Genomic DNA, 16,908 nt, shown 5'->3' on the forward strand with positions numbered 1-16,908 from the left:
ACCGCGACCACAGCCGTCACGTTAGCAAGAGCCACCATACTTGAAGAAGCCTTTCCTCATTCCCCATCCATCTATCTTTACCCTCATTCTCTCTCTCTCTCTCTCTCTCTCTTAAGCCCTAGATTTTCTCCTCCTTTCTCCTCCGATATTTTCTCGGGAAAAAGAAATGGTGAGTACTTTGACTACTTCACTCTAGAGCTTCTTTCTAACGACTAGTTTATTTTATGATTTTAGTATTTATTGTCTCTGTTACATTTTTTCTTGTGTTGGATCTGTAAGAATTTTTGTTGGTTTGTGTGGAATCTCTGGTCCTTTTGAGTGGATTAGGAGTTTAAGTTAGGGTTTGTGCGGTAACTGTTCTGAACTGACTCTGATTTGATCATTGGTTCGATTTTTTTTCTCCTGAACCGTCTGGTCTTCGCTGCTAATTTGATCTGTTTGCTTATGCTTTTTAGTCGATCAGATGCAATATGTTCTGTATACTTGTATATGTATATGTATGTATGTATTCTGTTTGTGTGTATCTACACACACACGCACACAGAAGGTTTGATGGCTAATCTCAATGTCGGTTGATTGTTCTGTGGCTGTTTTTGTGCTTAATGAATTGCTGTGGCACATGGGATTTTTCCTAGTTTGTTCTGCCTAGGTTGATAGTTGATAAATTATGACGACTTTTGAATTTTTTTTTTTTTGTGCAACTGTTGTTAATTTTATGATAAATAAGTTGAGATTGGGAAATAATGTGGAGTATTATATGTAAGTTGATTTGGAACTAAGGAGACCCGAAGTAGTTTGTGAGTTAAATGAGAAGGTTAACAAGGGCAAAAACAATACTCAACAAAATGCTCAATCCACATCCAGAAAACAAAAAACGATAGTCTAAAGAAAGAAGAGGGGTCGTGCCCAGTCTCAAACAGTGCGCTCTTCAGTTCTGCCTTTCGGGAATCAGATGATGAGAGGACCAAGGCTAGATGATCGTGCCATTCTCTATACGCCTGAAAAACCGTCGTATTCTATCTCTTTTTTTTTTTTTTTTGCCTTTGTCCAGTGGAAAGTTGACGGAAAAGTTAGAAAATAAAGTTGATATGAGAATTTCAGTGGAACTAAGGAAAAGTTAGGAAGTGGAAAAAAAAGAAATATGGACCTTGCATTGTTGTTTATGTATTTGTTTGGTCATTATGGGATTTTTGACTGGTGGATAGTGTTGCAAGTTATTTAATTATTTGGGATGAATTTCAGGATTTGGTTGTTTTGTACATTTAGAATTGGTGGGGGTGTATTCAATAAAACTTTATTTACTTATAAAAAAAAAAAAAGAATTGGTGGGGGTGTAGAGTGGGAACTTTTTTCCTGATTGTGCTCTGTTTGTTAATGATTTTTAGAGGGTACTTTTTAATTTTTAGTTTGAAAAAGTCTTATAATGTGACGTGAAGGTGAAAATAGTTTTGAGTGTTTTGTGTTTTTGGTTGTTTGTTAATATTTTTGTTTTGAAAAGAGAAGAAAAGTTTTGTCAAACAAAGCAAAATTTCAGATGGTAGTTGATACGAGCTAGTATTTCATCCAATATTGCAGGCAAACGCAGCTTCTGGGATGGCTGTACATGATGACTGCAAGCTAAAGTTTTTAGAACTGAAGGCAAAAAGGACTTACCGCTTCATTGTTTACAAGATTGAAGAGAAGCAAAAGGAGGTTGTTGTGGAGAAGCTTGGTGAGCCAACTGATAGTTATGAGGTTTTCTCTGCAAGCCTTCCTGCTGATGAGTGCCGATACGCTGTTTATGACTTTGATTTTGTGACAGAAGAGAATGTCCCGAGGAGCAGGATTGTTTTCATTGCTTGGTAATATATATTTAGTGGTTCAAAGTTTACAATGTTCATCGTCTTCCATTATCTGATATTGTTGTTATTCTGCTTTGTGTATTGACTTATTTATTAAATAATATATACGAAGGTGCCCTGATACTTCAAAGGTGAGAAGCAAGATGATTTATGCAAGCTCCAAGGACAGGTTTAAGAGAGAGTTGGATGGTATTCAGGTTGAGTTGCAAGCTACTGATCCTACTGAGATGGGTCTTGATGTTATTCGAAGCCGCACTAATTGAATGCAAAGTGCCCGCTATGCAACGGAGATCTCTCCAACTATCCGGTTCAATGTCTATAGGTCGTGGAACTTTGAACTTGCTTTAATACTATGATAATGGCTTGTTTTTTTTTTCACATTTAAAACATGGTGAATCGTTATCTGTGGTTTTCTTGGCATATTACTTTTAGTGTGAATTTATACACACTAATTCTATCCCGGATTATGAGGGTACATATCAATTCCAGTTGTTTGCTTATGTGAGCCCTATATTGTATTTGTAGATCGGGCTATTCTTTTGCCTTTCCTTATACTGAATTGATTCCATGGTTTCGTCTTCTTAGAATTGAACATCTTCACCTATTTTTATGGTTTGTTTGTGCGGCATCAAAAGATTTACTAATGTGTTTTCATCAATTGCCGCTAGGGTGGATCACTACTTGTATTGGTATTTTGAACCCCTTTTTTTTGGTTCTTGTGGTAGGTGGTAAAAATATTCTTGTTAGAATATTAATTAAATGACTAAATTTTTTTTTTTTTTTTTATCGGTCTGAACTTTTAAAATAAGTGGTGATTTAACATAGTATCAAAATAAAAAGTTTTGAGTTTAAATTTTGTTTCCATCAATTCCCTTTATATTTTAAGCTTTTGAAATAATGAGTGATTTAACAAATCTGTTGATCAGTTTTATCTATGGGAGTATGATTGTTAACACATTGACATGAGGATCGGAGCAAAGTCTAAACCCCTAGCCTAGTTAAATCTTCTCTTTAGTTTGATCCACCAATGGTCATTTGCAAGATTTGTAGTTCCATTATTTGTCACTAGTTTCCACCAAGAATTTCTTGGCAAGTTTTGGAATGAAAAAACGATTGTCTTCCCAATTCTACACCGGATGATAGTTATCCAAAAAATTTCTGCACCGGTTGATGGGCCTATCTTCTTGCGTAGTTGTACTCGTTAAGAAATGAGCTTCTAAGATTTTGCACAAGTTTTTTCTTCAAATTGGAGCATAGAAATTTTATTAAATTGACATGTTTAAAATATACACGATTTTCACATGTATTTTTTTTAAAAAAAAATGCTTTAGTCTACTTTTTTTATTACATAAATATCTTATAATGCTGATATGGTAATCATAAATAATCATTTGATATATTATTTATATCATTAACCAACACATGGAAACAGTAGTTTCGGACTTTAACTACGGATTTATTTATCATGCAACCCTCTAAAAAAAATACATAACATTTAAATATAATTTTCTATGTATTTCTATTGTGTGTTGTTTTCTTTGTATTTTAGTATCCTTACTATTGTTTGTTACTGTTTCCTTGTTGGGGTTTGGAACGGGTTGCAGGACCTTTCGAGGTTTGTGTCCCTTCTCGAGCCTCTTGGATGTGCTCTCTCTGGTATGCCTTGTTAAACCGCCTTAACTAGTGATCAATTTTTTTAGTGTTCGTGTTAATAATCTATAGGGCCGCATAATTCATTTAATACATTACCTTTTAATTTTTAATTTTTAATTTTTTTTTTATAACTTCTTGTTAGGTTGCTCAGTCATTTGTTATTGTTTTTGTCTTAATTTCCTTATGCTTACTTTGATATATATATATATATATATATATATATATATATATATATATATATATATATATATATATATATATATATTCTTGTTATCTTCTTCAACACGTATCATTATCTTATTATCAATCTATAACTAACCAAAAATAATAATCTAATCAATCTCAAGACTTTTAGAAAAAATAATTTTTTACTTTTATTTTTTAAAGCGACAACTTTGAATATTGTACTAGCTACGAGTTTGAGTATTTGACTAAAATTAGCAATGCCTAAACTATTATGATAGCTAATTAAGATTTCATTTCTCAATTCGTCATTAAGGAAAAAACCTGGTCTATTATATTATATCATGTAAATAAGGAAATCAAAGGATACAAAAATATATATTCTTTTTCTATTAACATTCAAACAATAAAGTAGTGAAACTTAGTACCTAGATAGAAGATGATCAATATTTGGAAGACATATATAAACACACTTGGACCAAAGAAGATCCATTGAAATCGAAAACTTATTATTATGTTATTAGGGGCGGACTAGGATTTTAGATGTGGGGGATGAGATTTAAAAAATAAAATAAAATTTAGGGGGTAACAATTTGATTTTAAAAGAATTATAAGAATAATATATATATATATATATATATATATATATATATATATATATATATTGTTTAAAAAAATGGAAAGTATTTTGAGACTTGAAACATTGTCAATTTTTACCACCTATATATGTTATGTTTACCATTAAAATATAATAAAGAAAACGATCAGCCACACTGGGATTAAGACACAACCCAAACTCTAATGGGAAACAAAAATAAGAAATTTTTTAAGGAAAAGTCCACACATCACCCTTAAACTACTACCCAATTGACAATGTCCTTCCAAACTTTCAACCTGGACAATGTCCTTTCCAAAATACCAAAATATTGTCAATGTACCCCCAAAACCAGCAAAAAGACAAAAATAACCTTTCAATTGTTTCAATAAAACAAAATACCCCTATAAGTAAATAAGTTTTTTTTAACAAAAAACCCTAAATTTTTTATTTTAAAAAACGATTTTTTTTTAATTTTATTTTTAAATTTGGCTGCCCTTTATTTTTATGTATTTTTTATTATTATTTATTAAGGTATTTTTTGTCATTCAGAAAACATTGATAATTTTTTATAATTTAAAAGGATATTGTCAATTGAATAATAATTTTAGGGAAGAATGTGAATTTTACCAACTTTTTTTTATGGGCGAATGTTGGACGGAAGAATGTTGTGCGGAAGTGGAAGGCTTACGTATAGTGAACTTCTTTACAAAAAAAAAAATTTTAAAAAAGAAGAAAAAAAGAAAAAAGAGAAAGACTGCATTTGGGGAATTTTCAATATTACAGAGTGGTTACGTCTTTTTATTTTAAAAAATCAATTAAAAAAAAAAAAAAAAAAGAAGGAGAAAGACTGCATTTGGGTCTTTTTAATTTTAAAAATCCAAAGGGATGCAAAAACTAGATATTCTAAGAATTAAAAAAAACATTATAATCCAAACCAAAAAGTTTCAGAAATTTTAAGCGGGAACCGAACAACTTCACCCACACCATTAAAAAGGGTATAAGAAAAAGAAAATAACGATGAGAGCAGTATGTTTTGAAAGAACGATGAGAGTGCACTATACACTGCATAGACCATACCATGCACTCGCAGCAACTGCTTCCCAAATCCCATCTTTACCCTCCCACAGTTCAACAAATTACACCCATTACCTACTTCTCCTTTCGTCATGCAAGTACCTCAAGTCACTGCTTCAAGTCCATGGCCGTTTGATAGTCTCAGGCCTCGGAGAAGACCACGACACACTTTCCCATCTCATCAATTCCTACTCTTTGTTTCACAAATGTGATTTGGCTCGATCTGTTTTCGAATTCACACCAAACCCATCTGTTATTCTGTGGAATTCAATGATAAGAGCTTATGCGAGGTCAAACCAATGCAAGGAGGCTCTCAATATGTACCATTGCATGTTAGGGAAAGGACGTGAACCTGACAAGTATACCTTCACTTTTGTTTTGAAAGCCTGTACCGGTGCTTTAGACTTGCAAGAGGGTGTCCTGGTTCACCGTGAAATTGCCCGTAGGCGACTAGAATGTGATGTGTTTATAGGGACTGGTCTTGTTGATATGTACTGTAAAATGGGTGATTTGAAAAGTGCAAGAGAGGTGTTTGATTGTTTGCCGAAGAAGGATGTGGTGGCTTGGAACACAATGATTGCAGGGTTGTCACAAAGTGAGGATCCTCGTGAGGCGTTGGGATATTTTTGGAGTATGCAGTTGGGGGGTGTTAAGCCCGACTCAGTGAGCTTGTTGAACTTGGTTCCAGCTGTTTCGAGTTTAGCAGATATTGATTCTTGTAGGCCTATTCATGGATATGTGGTTAGGAGGGATTTTCGTTCTGCCGTTTCAAATGGGTTGATAGATATGTACTCCAAGTGTGGAGATGTAGTAGCTGCTCGCCGGGTTTTTGATCAGATGTGGGGGCGAGATGATGTGTCGTGGAAGACAATTTTGGCAGGCTACTTGTTTAATGGGTTTTTCCTTGAGGTTTTGAAGTTATTTGATAGGATGAAAGTAGAGAGTCTTAAGATAGATAAGTTGTCAGCTGTAAGTGTTCTATTGGCTTCTGCAGAGATGAGAGATCTAGAGAAAGGGAGGGAGATCCATGATTTTGCTATACAACAAGGGATTGATTCCGATGTTTTGGTTGCTACTCCTATCATGACCATGTATGCAAAGTGCGGAGAATTAGAGAAGGCCAAACAATTGCTTAAGGGACTTCACCAGAGGGATCTAGTTGCTTGGTCTGCCTTTATATCTGCTTGTGTCCAATCTGGTTATCTCGAAGAAGCATTGTCTCAATTTCGAGATATGCAGAATGACAATATGAAACCAGAGAACGTAACTCTGCTGAGTATCCTTAAGGCATGTGCAGAACTGTCAGCTGTAAGATTAGGCAAAAGCGTGCACTGCTATGCCATTAAGGCCGACTTTCATTCTGTTATTTCAACAGGAACAGCCCTAGTATCCATGTATTCGAGGTGGGGATTATTTACTTCGGCACTGAACGTTTTCAATAGAATGCCATGTAAAGATGCCGTGACATGGAATGTTTTAATAAATGGGTACGCACAGATTGGTGACCCATACCATGCAATGGAAATGTTCCTTAAATTACAGCTATCTGGAATACACCCAGATGCAGGAGCCATGGTGGGTTTGCTCCATGCTTGTTCTCTTTTAAATGACCTACGCCAAGGCACCTGCGTTCATGGGCAAATTATAAGGAATGGATTTGAATCCGACTGTCCTGTAAGGAATGCTCTCATTGACATGTACGCAAAATGTGGACGGCTTTCCTCAGCTGAATTCTTGTTCTACAAAATGAAGTTTGCGAAGGATGAAGTATCTTGGAATGTAATAATTGGAGGATACCTACAGAACGGACATGCAAAGAAAGCTATGTCCGCCTTTTTCCTGATGAAATTGGAGAACTTTCGTCCTAACTTGGTCACATTTGTGAGTATCCTTCCGGCAGTGGCACATTTGGCTGCCTTATGTGAAGGCATGGCTTTTCATGCCTGCATTATCCGGATGGGATTTCTGTCGAATACACTTGTTGGGAATAGTCTTATTGATATGTATGCTAAATGCGGGCGGCTCGATTCTTCAGAGAAATGGTTTAATGAGATGGGAAACAAAAACACAGTTTCATGGAATGCAATGCTTGCAGGGTATGCAGTGCATGGGCAAGGCGACAACGCCATTGCACTTTTCTCGCTTATGCAAAAGAGTCATGTCCAAGTTGATTCTGTGTCCTTCATCAATGTTTTGTCTGCTTGTAGGCATGCAGGTTTGGTCGAAGAAGGAAGGAAAATTTTTGAGTCCATGCATCAAAAACAACATCTTGAACCAGAGCTGGAACACTATGCTTGCATGGCAGATCTTCTAGGACGTGCTGGGTTATTTGATGAGATTTTAATTTTGATAAGGACAATGCCAATGGAGCCTGATGCTGGAGTTTGGGGAGCCTTATTGGGTGCTTGTAAAATGCATTCCAATATAAATTTGGGAGAAGTTGCGCTGCAACAGCTTGAGAAACTTGAACCAGAAAACCCTACGAATCACGTAGTTTTATCTAGTATATTTGCTGAATGTGGTAGGTGGGGTAATGAGGGCAGCACAAGGCCGTCTAGGATGAATGAGTCGGCGTTGAAGAAAACCCCAGGTTGTAGTTGGGTTGAGATAAAAAAAACAAGGTCCATGCATTCAGAGGCGGTGACCGGAGCCAATTGTAACTTGAGCATGCTTCTGCTGTGGAGACTGGAGTAATTCTCTTAGAAAGATAAAAGTGGAATGTGCCTGAGAGGAGCTATGTATATGACTTACGAGAAGGGACAAAAAAAAAAAAAACAGAAACCATTTCCTGCCAATTTTGTGTCCAGGAAAATGATTTTCCTATTTTTGTTTCTTGAAGTCGGTTTTTAAGAAGAAAACAAAAACTGGAACGTTAGTGAAAAAGTTTGAGGCATATAGGGGATGCTATTATTGCTATACATGGTATGGCAGGTCAGCTATATAGGGTTTTTTTTTTTTAATTTATAATAAAGAAAGAGATATAGGATATGTAATCAACAAAGGGTCCATAGCTCAGTGGTAGAGCATTTGACTGCAGATCAAGAGGTCACCGGTTCGAACCCGGTTGGGCCCTCTTCGTGTTCTTTTTTCACTTTTTATCCTCTACACATCCCCTATCAATCTGGATCCGAGAATTTACCTCAACTCCGCAGCTCCACCTCTTTATTCCAACGTCTACGACAACAACGATGGGAACATTAACATAACAAAAACAAAACCCAAAAAAGAAAATGGTAGTGACAATATATATTACCAACACCAAATTGAGAAATTGACGTTAAAGACTATGACGTGTTAAACTTCCATTTCCCAAAATGCTTCACATTAATATATCCTCTTTGAGTTGAGCCCTTGTTTGATTTTTCTTTTCATTCAATGATTTTTTCTTCTAAGCAAGATTTTCCTTTATGATTTGCTTGTACAAGTATTCACTATCTCCGACCAGAGTCTCACAACTTTGTCTAGTAAAAAATGAGATGTGGAACTTCCCGATGGATGCAATTATATCAATAAATTTTGCAAAATCCTTCTTAACTCGAAAATGCCATCTAAGCCAACCCCCCCGAGTCGAATTGATCAGATCAAAATCCCAGTCGCTTTTCACTGCATTATTCTTGTTCTTGATTTGCATTCCCTATTTTTTACATGTTGTTCCTTCCGCTGTTCATTCAACAGTTAAAAGTTCAAACACTTGCAACAGATGCTAAAAATCATGGACACTGTTAAAAATCAGCTTAGGGGCAGAGACAAAAACTTTGACAGGCATGTCCAGGCTAAACCCAGATGAGTTATCAGGTAAAACTGATCACTAATCACGCCTATTAAGGAGAAACAAATATTTTAGACCGCCAGGAGAAGGCCTCTGAATTTTGCACTTCAGTCCTCACTTTTACTATGTAGTGCTCCAAAGTATGTGCATGCTCGTCTATGCTATCACTGGACATTGTATCTTCAGCTAGTTGAACTGCTGCCATTTGAGACAGTTGAAAATTCTCGCCTGCGCGTTGCAGCTTCCTCGCGATTTCTTCCTCGCCAAGCATTACAAGGGAAAGCAGTAAAGATTTAAGTTCACGCCTCGCTCCAGCTGTTAGAGACATGCCCTTCAAATGCTCTACCAGAGCCAGCTCCTCACCAGGGCTACAAATGTAAAGCAATTTTTTTCGTCCATGAGATTGTGACTGAAACAACTCTAGCAAAAGAAGAAAAGAGATCTTTAAAAATTAAATACCCAAATACCTTCCAGGACGGATTTTTCCTCTCTTCCTCTGGCGTCTCATGTCTCTGGCCTTGCTAGTTGCACTTGAGATGATGGAAGAGGTGGTGCTCTTCCTGGTCCTGCTCATGAAACGAAGGTTGATACCAGAAAAATTCAGATGCACATGGAAAAACAATGGGCGAACCAACTGCTATGCACATTTTCAGAACAAAAGAATAATAATTTTCCTCTTTGTCCCCAGCGTGTTTGGGGAATCACAAACTGTACCTTTGTCATTGGATTATAACAGAGCAATGAAGATCAAAAGTTGACAAAAGCAAGAATTACATCGAAAGAGTACAGAGAAAAAAAAGTGAAGATTGATTGCAGCCAAAAATGATTGAAATGACATGGTCAGTGTTAGCCCCATCTCTTAAAAGCCACCAAACAAAACATGCGACAACCATGTTATCTAATATTGTCTTCTCTAAGTAGTCGTTAACAAGAATGAGTACTAATGTCAGTAGACGAGCTAGGCAAAAATTACACATGGAATTGCCGGGGCAGGGTAAAGCTGGAACATGGTTCAACAAGCTAGGGAGAAATTAGTAGATAGTGAGAAGGACAAAAAAGGAGAAATTCCCCAAGGAAATGTGAGTATTAAATCAAAGAATAGTGTATAATAGTCCGTAAAATAGCGCATTCATGATAGAACATGATAATGCTGGATCATTACTTCAATAAAAACTTGTCTTTCAGATTAAAAAAACATCATTTTATTGGAAAATGTAGTTTAGATGGTATTTGTGAGTGAAAAATTTGCAGTTTGCTTCGACAACTCAGCATAAGAGAAAAGTGGGTATAAGTAAAGAAGTGTATGTCAACATAAAATGAAATAAGCTAACGGATGATAAAGCCAAAGTTTTTTTTGGAAGATTTCAAGGCCCTAGGCCATGGTTACAAAATCAAATACCAGGCATAACAGCGCACAAGCATGCAGAGATGTATATAGCACTGCCTACTAATGAAGAATGTAACCAATGGGCGTTACTAAATAGTCAATAAAGAACTGCATAGAACCAATAACTCTATTGAAGAATAATGCACTATGGAGGCAAAATTATACGACATGAAAGTATGAAGGCATACCCTGTGGTGTAAGCACTCATTCCACTGAAATTACTGCTAGCTTCTGAAGCAGTATCATCATCAAGATCACTCATTGACCGTTCCTCTGACTGGACCTTTGCAGCAAGAAGTAATCTTCTCTGTCGAACAGCTAAGTAGCGGGCCAGATACTTCCCTACTTTCTCCAAACCTTCCTCATATTCACCTATTACCATGCTTGCACATTCCAAAGATGCATTCTTTACTTCAGAGATTAAATCTTCTCTCCTGTGCAAAAATGCAACCCTCAAAGCCTCCTCCCAGTCTCTTGCACTAATTAACAAATTCACCCCCCCATTAACATCTCCACAATACTCCAGAGCAATTTTGGCAGCTTGCCCTGGTTTACCAAGAGCTTGAAGTTCTTCAGAAAGCTCACGAGACAGCTGTATTATCTCATCTTTTCCCATCTTAAGGAGCCCAGCAACTGTAAGCACCCCACTCCAGTTACCACAAGCCCGATATGACTTCAAAGCCTTTTCCAAACTGGAACAGCACAAATAAATTGTAGCAGCATCCTCAAAACATTTTTCATCGCTAAGATGATCTCCCCAGGCCTCAAGGACTTGCTTCCTCTTGGCAGGATCAGTGATAAGTTGAAGTCCCAAAGGAAAAAGTTGAGGATTGTTCTTCATGAGGTTCATAGAATCTTCAAAATGAGCATCTCCTGCAGAAACAATGTGTTTGAGAGCTTTTGCAAACCTGTGTAGCCTGAGGTCAATATTGTAGCGCATTAAGACGACTGGCATATGTTCCAACTCTTGAAGGAATGGAAGAAATTCTTTTGGATCCCGCTGGGAGTTCAATGCGACAATAGCAGCAAGGTTCAAATCATAAAGGCCTAAAGCAGCCTCAAATACGACCTCAGCATCAGATAACCACAAGAGATGCTTCAGAGCTTCTTCGGCAGAAGGGTAAGACATTCTCCTAGGGTCATTAGAACTTGATAATTCCATTTCACGGGTAACTTTTATTCTCTCTAAAGCTTCTTCAATTGCTGGGGGATCACTACGAGCAAGAGTGGTCAAGATGCAAAGCTCCCTGGCGGGACTTTCAGGTAGTTGTTCCTCAAGAGCCTTCCTTATGGCCAGCAGGACAGAAGAAACCTTGTTATTTGCACAAAGACCCTTTGAATCCCTAGCTTGCACATCTTTAGTGTCCTTTGAGCAAGGTAAAGTTATGAAATCTTTGTATAGTCGCTCTGTAATATTCTCATTCTTTATAGCACAAACAAACTCAGTTATGTAGCTAAAATTATAAACCTGCCTGACAAACTCAGCAGCTGATTGGAGAAACACTTCCCAACCACAACGGTCAACGATGACATTGAAATCTATTCTATGCCGCCTCACCATGAGTAGTGCATCTTTGAAGCGTCCTTCGACCAACGCATTGACAATAGAGGCCAGGACTAATTTTCTAGGGTAAATGCATTCCAGGTTTCCCCGAGTTGTTTGTAATATGACAGCAGCTTCATCTCCATGCAGGACGCCAACAACTTTGGCACCTCTTTCCCATATATGTATAAAGTTTTTATTTTCTTCTCTTCTCCTATTACCAGTGGGGATGAAGTCCTCATATTTCATGTCTAATTCTCCATGCAATATATCACCTATGCCAACAATACAGAGCAAATCCTGTTTAGTTGCAAGAATTAAATGCGTGATCACTTGATCAGCCAAATTAGAGTAAACCGAGAAACTGCTGCAATTGTTGCATAATATCCTCCCACCTACATGCAACCTGCCAAGATCATCAAGTCCAAAAGGCAAAGGCTTGAATGATCCACTGTCACCAACTGAAACCACACTCATCCAAGGGCAAGATGATGAAAAACTCATATCAACATGTTTCAGAGTTCCTATCCTAGTTGTATACTCGGATAGTTTTCCACCATCAAACTGAATAAATGCAGAACAGCTTTTGGTGGGATTGGAAGCAATTCCAACAACCAGTCCGTCTAGAGAGTTTTGACGCAAAACTTTTGCATGCCAGCCTGAGCATGTTGGTAAACCTGGGACATGATTCTCAGAGCATACAAGCTCAATTTCCTGCGAATAGAAGCCGAGAAGCCCATCCTCATTTGATGAAGTTCTGGACACGTAATGATTAAACCCATAATGCGAAACAGTAAGAAGTATATGTGAATCCAACCATATAAGATGCACAAGAGGTCCAAATACTGATTCAGAAACGGAAGCTTCAACAATAAATTGTTTGCCTTCTAGTTCTTCCCAAGTATCAGGTGAGGGAAGCTCTACAGCACACAAACAACCATCCGATAAAAAAGCAGCCAAACAGTTCTTAGAATTCTTGGAATAAAATGATATGTCTCGGACAGCACTCGGAAATTTCAGATTGAACAGATACATAGGAGGTGGCATAAGGTACAAAGAAAGGGGAGTAACAAGTATCTTGGAATCATCAATAACTAATGCCATTGAGTTCTCCATCACAGCTGCATTCCAGATGAAGTTGTCAATCGTGATATGGCCACCAAGAGTCCAACAAATCAACTGCAACGGTTTTGTTGGGTCCCACATGAACCTCACTCCATCCTGCTTCGAGTACCTAATTTCATGCTTTAAGTACCAATGATTATTGCTGAAAAACCAGATCTTTACAGCATCATGTTTTTCACATCTGACGACAGCTGCAAGAAGATCCGAAGTGCAATTCCACCTCATAATTTCTATTGTTGCATCCTTTTGCTCATTGATTCTGAACGAGCTTCTTTCCAACCCGTTCCTCTCAAAGAAAGCTATAGAGGGACACTCATCATCTGCTTTCCCGTCATAAACAGCCGCAATTTTCGCCCCACTTGGCATCCATTCTAAAACTGATCCCATAAACTCCTTTGATTCTGAAGTAGCATGTAACTCCCCTGTATCCCGTTCCCATACCTTAATCTCCTTAAGCAACGTAGTTGAATCACACACCTTGCTTAGCTTCGCAAAGTATTTCCCGTCACCCCGCCAAGAAACGGAACTCTCACATCTAGAAGACATAGTGGGTTGACCTGAAAACTACAGTCCAGTACTTCAATTTCCAAGTCAATCAAACAATACGAACAACCCAAACTAACCATCCTATGAGGTATGCAATAGGAGTGGCTATCTAAATAGCAACATCATATGCCTCCAGCTGGGAAAATGATTCCAGCCAAGCAATTATAAATTCATGGAATTATAACCCTTTTCTTTCTTCCATGTTAACCCAAAGATGACTTTTCAGCCGGGGTTTTCTTCATTATAAAGACCCACATCAGTCTCAAACTATCAAGAATCGTGTCTTATACAAATAGTAGTACCACACGCTATGCATGAAAGCTTGGAACAACCAAACCCAAGAAACTAATAACAACAATAATAATTTTTTTTTTAAAAAAAAGAAAAGAAAAGTGGAAAGAAGTCCTTACGTACGTCAAAATCTTCAAGGGCAGCCTCTAGCTCAGTCTCGTACAACAAGTCCCAATCATGAGTCATGACCAGAACCTGCCCAAACCTATTGATGACAGCGAGCAAATCCCCGTCGGGACTAGGCGCGATGCACCTGATCCCACCCTCCACTCTACCAACCACCTGGGTTCCATTGCCGTCCACGCTGTGCAGCAACATGAGCCCACTCCAAGTCCCTATTATCAACGCCTCCTTCTCCATCAGATACTCCAAGGCAGTCATGTAGTCACTCGGCTCCAAGTCCACGGAATCCACCTCCGCAGGTAAGGACGTCTTGCTCCAGGCGCGCTCATTCTGCGAGGACAGAAAAGGAAATTCATATAATGTTGTGGTTCAGAAGAAATTAACAACGAAGAACGGGCGAAGGCATACTTGGAACGAGGAGAGGTGCGTGGTGTAGATGCGATTGGCGGAGGAGGCGAAGAACAGGCGGCTCCGCTCGATGTCGAAGGCCGATAAGAGTACGATTTCTTCTTGTTCTTCTTCCTTTGAGCTTAGTTCGAGTTTTGAAGATAGCTCCGAGTAGAGCTTGAGATTGTTCATTTTCTGGATCTCTCCGGAGAGCAAATCACAGAGAGGAAGAGATTTGTGTTCTGCTTCTGCCCTAGTTCTGTGAAATGGGGTTTTGAGGGTTTAAAGCTCTTCGAGGAGGTGGCGCCCGGGAATTCCGCGGTTCCAAATGCTATTGGGTTCCAGTAGTTATAGTAGTTGAAGAAATGGGCTGTCTGGGACTCGTAGAACTGAAAGCCCAGGTAAGCTGACTGAAGCTCAGTACGCTTTACTTTGAATACAAATTTAATTATGTAAATGCTAAATTAGTGAAATTTGTTATCAGCGTTTCTCAAAGTAATTTAAACCTTTTTTTTTTAACCCTAATTTTAATTAATTTATCTTATATTTATGAGAGACAAGGTAATTTAGTTATTTATATATTGTTTGGTTTAGAGTTTTCAAAACGTGCGGCTTAAAAAAAAAATGCACATTTTTTTAGTAAAATCACGGTTCGACCTTTAAAATCGTGTGTTTTTAAAAACACAGCCTTTACTTGCAATTTGAAAATTATATTTTTTTTTCACATTTTTAAATTGTCATTTTTAAAAAAAAATACTCCCAAATGGGACACTTCACGATTTTGTTTAAAAATTCACTTTTAGCATGCGAAATTGTAAGACCAAACATATTTTTAATTTAGAACCTAATTTAACTATAATCATTTGTTTATATCCAAACTCAAGTTGAAATTCGAGAATGACTTGTGAGCTCATTCAACGATAGTAAGGCGGAGCTCAAGTGGAAATTGATTAATTTGATTTTAGCCGTAAGATTTTTTCTTTCTTTCTTTTGACAAGTGAAAAGCTGAATTTTAACAATCAAATCGATCTTGTATGGCATTCTAGAAGGGAAAAAGTTAAAGCAAGTAGGTATTTTGTTCAAAGTTTGGGGGACGAGTGATTGGTTCAATATTCTTGCTATTAGGCTGCTCGAATTACAAGCAATTCTTAGGGTTGCAAGATTAACCTGTTCAACTTGAGGTGGGGGACTTATCTGTCAGGAGCAAGTGAGTTTTGCAAACCTCCTCTCAATAGGCCTGCCTAAATTGCATGTAATTATTGCGGGTTTTGTGAATCAGTGGCTATACGTAACAATTACTTGATGAAACTGGCACTTTACCTTGTCAAATGAGAGAAGCATCTAACCGTTTACGAGAAACGTAAACTTGAAAATAGATCACTCCTGGGCCATTGTATGTCAACTATAAGTTTGACTCATGCAAGTCAAGCAAATTTAAAGACAAGATTTTATGATATTCACAATTTATCACGAAGTTATGCTCCTTTGGCGCTGTCAGGCCAAGGCCTTTGGAAGGGTATAATATATGTAAGCTTATGTATTATGTATAGACACTAAGGTTAGTGGCGTAGGGCAAAGTGGGACATGTTCAACATCGGATTCAAATTTACAACAATTTGTTGTTTGGATTGCTAGCAATCCCGACAGCAAATATGAGAGAACTCTTTTAAAGCTAATTTGTCCAAACAGAGAGGCGAGTTACTTGAAACTTGCTCGAGTAAATAAGTCCCATAAAAATTTTCACATTTACTCTGTGTCATCAAAAGTGAGCAGGTTTGAACAAGCATATAAGAATCAGTTTAACTTTCAAGGAGTTTCATCCATATTTCACCCATCTATCTGGATCGACTACCCGAATTACTAGCAATCCAAACATCAACACTGTTAGATATTTATATCCGTTTGACTACATGTCTATCTCCTAAATAGGAATGAAATGGAAAACTACAACTTTCCAAGAAATTTCAAGGTTTCCATGCAATTCACCAAGTCAACCAATCTCAATTTTTTTTTTTCTTTTAATTATTCGATAAGGGAAAAATGTTACAAAGGAGGATCTTTTTCACTTTTAATCTGAATGAAAGAAAGAATGAGAGACCCATTAGGAATGCTTCAAAATACAAGATAGAAAGCGGCCTACTTAACTAAATCATCTTCTCTAAAATTAGCACTACAAAAAATTTGACCCCACATGAGGCTGCAGTTTGAGCAGCCAACATGGCTGCATGAGCTTCACCGATTGAGGCATCATTAGTGAGCAAGCGCTTGGTAGCAACTTTGATAATGTTACCATCAAACTATCAAAATCACTAATAACCGCCGCTGTCACTGCAAAGTCGGTCGTCATTGCAATATTAAAATTGGTCTTGATGCTGCCAGATACGGGAG

At 37.6% G+C, this 16,908-nt stretch overlaps 3 protein-coding genes and 1 non-coding gene across 6 annotated transcripts; 3 read left to right on the forward strand and 1 right to left on the reverse strand.

The window, feature by feature from the left end:
* The first annotated feature begins 10 nt into the window (after positions 1-10).
* LOC133864109 (actin-depolymerizing factor 2-like) lies at positions 11-2,428 on the forward strand. The gene is made up of 3 exons (XM_062300329.1): positions 11-169; positions 1,576-1,841; positions 1,954-2,428. Exons 1-3 carry the CDS (start codon positions 167-169, stop codon positions 2,102-2,104), a joined length of 420 nt encoding a protein of 139 aa, XP_062156313.1. The 5' UTR covers positions 11-166; the 3' UTR covers positions 2,105-2,428.
* A 2,770-nt stretch (positions 2,429-5,198) lies between these two features.
* Positions 5,199-8,144, forward strand: LOC133864423 (pentatricopeptide repeat-containing protein At2g39620). The gene is given in 2 exon segments (XM_062300755.1): positions 5,199-7,959; positions 7,962-8,144. Coding segments are annotated over 2 exon segments (2,715 nt in total). The 5' UTR covers positions 5,199-5,292; the 3' UTR covers positions 8,010-8,144.
* A 206-nt stretch (positions 8,145-8,350) lies between these two features.
* TRNAC-GCA (transfer RNA cysteine (anticodon GCA)) lies at positions 8,351-8,422 on the forward strand. Its single transcript has one exon. It is a non-coding gene; the product is annotated as a tRNA-Cys (tRNA).
* A 499-nt stretch (positions 8,423-8,921) lies between these two features.
* LOC133863060 (elongator complex protein 1) lies at positions 8,922-14,828 on the reverse strand. 3 transcript variants are annotated; one of them, XM_062299038.1, is made up of 5 exons: positions 14,542-14,828; positions 14,134-14,463; positions 10,694-13,737; positions 9,586-9,684; positions 8,922-9,486 (listed from the first exon to the last, which is right to left on the reverse strand). In XM_062299038.1, the coding sequence occupies exons 1-5, from the start codon at positions 14,710-14,712 to the stop codon at positions 9,171-9,173; spliced, it is 3,960 nt and encodes a 1,319-aa protein (XP_062155022.1). In that variant the 5' UTR covers positions 14,713-14,828; the 3' UTR covers positions 8,922-9,170. The 3 variants fall into 3 exon arrangements, with proteins under 3 accessions (XP_062155022.1, XP_062155023.1, XP_062155024.1); XM_062299039.1 differs by having other exon boundaries at positions 10,694-13,730; positions 14,130-14,463; XM_062299040.1 differs by lacking the exon at positions 14,542-14,828 and having other exon boundaries at positions 14,130-14,268.
* Between the last annotated feature and the right edge of the window lie 2,080 nt (positions 14,829-16,908).

The sequence above is a fragment of the Alnus glutinosa genome, chromosome 3 (assembly GCF_958979055.1).
Source record: "Alnus glutinosa chromosome 3, dhAlnGlut1.1, whole genome shotgun sequence".
NCBI lineage: Eukaryota > Viridiplantae > Streptophyta > Magnoliopsida > Fagales > Betulaceae > Alnus > Alnus glutinosa.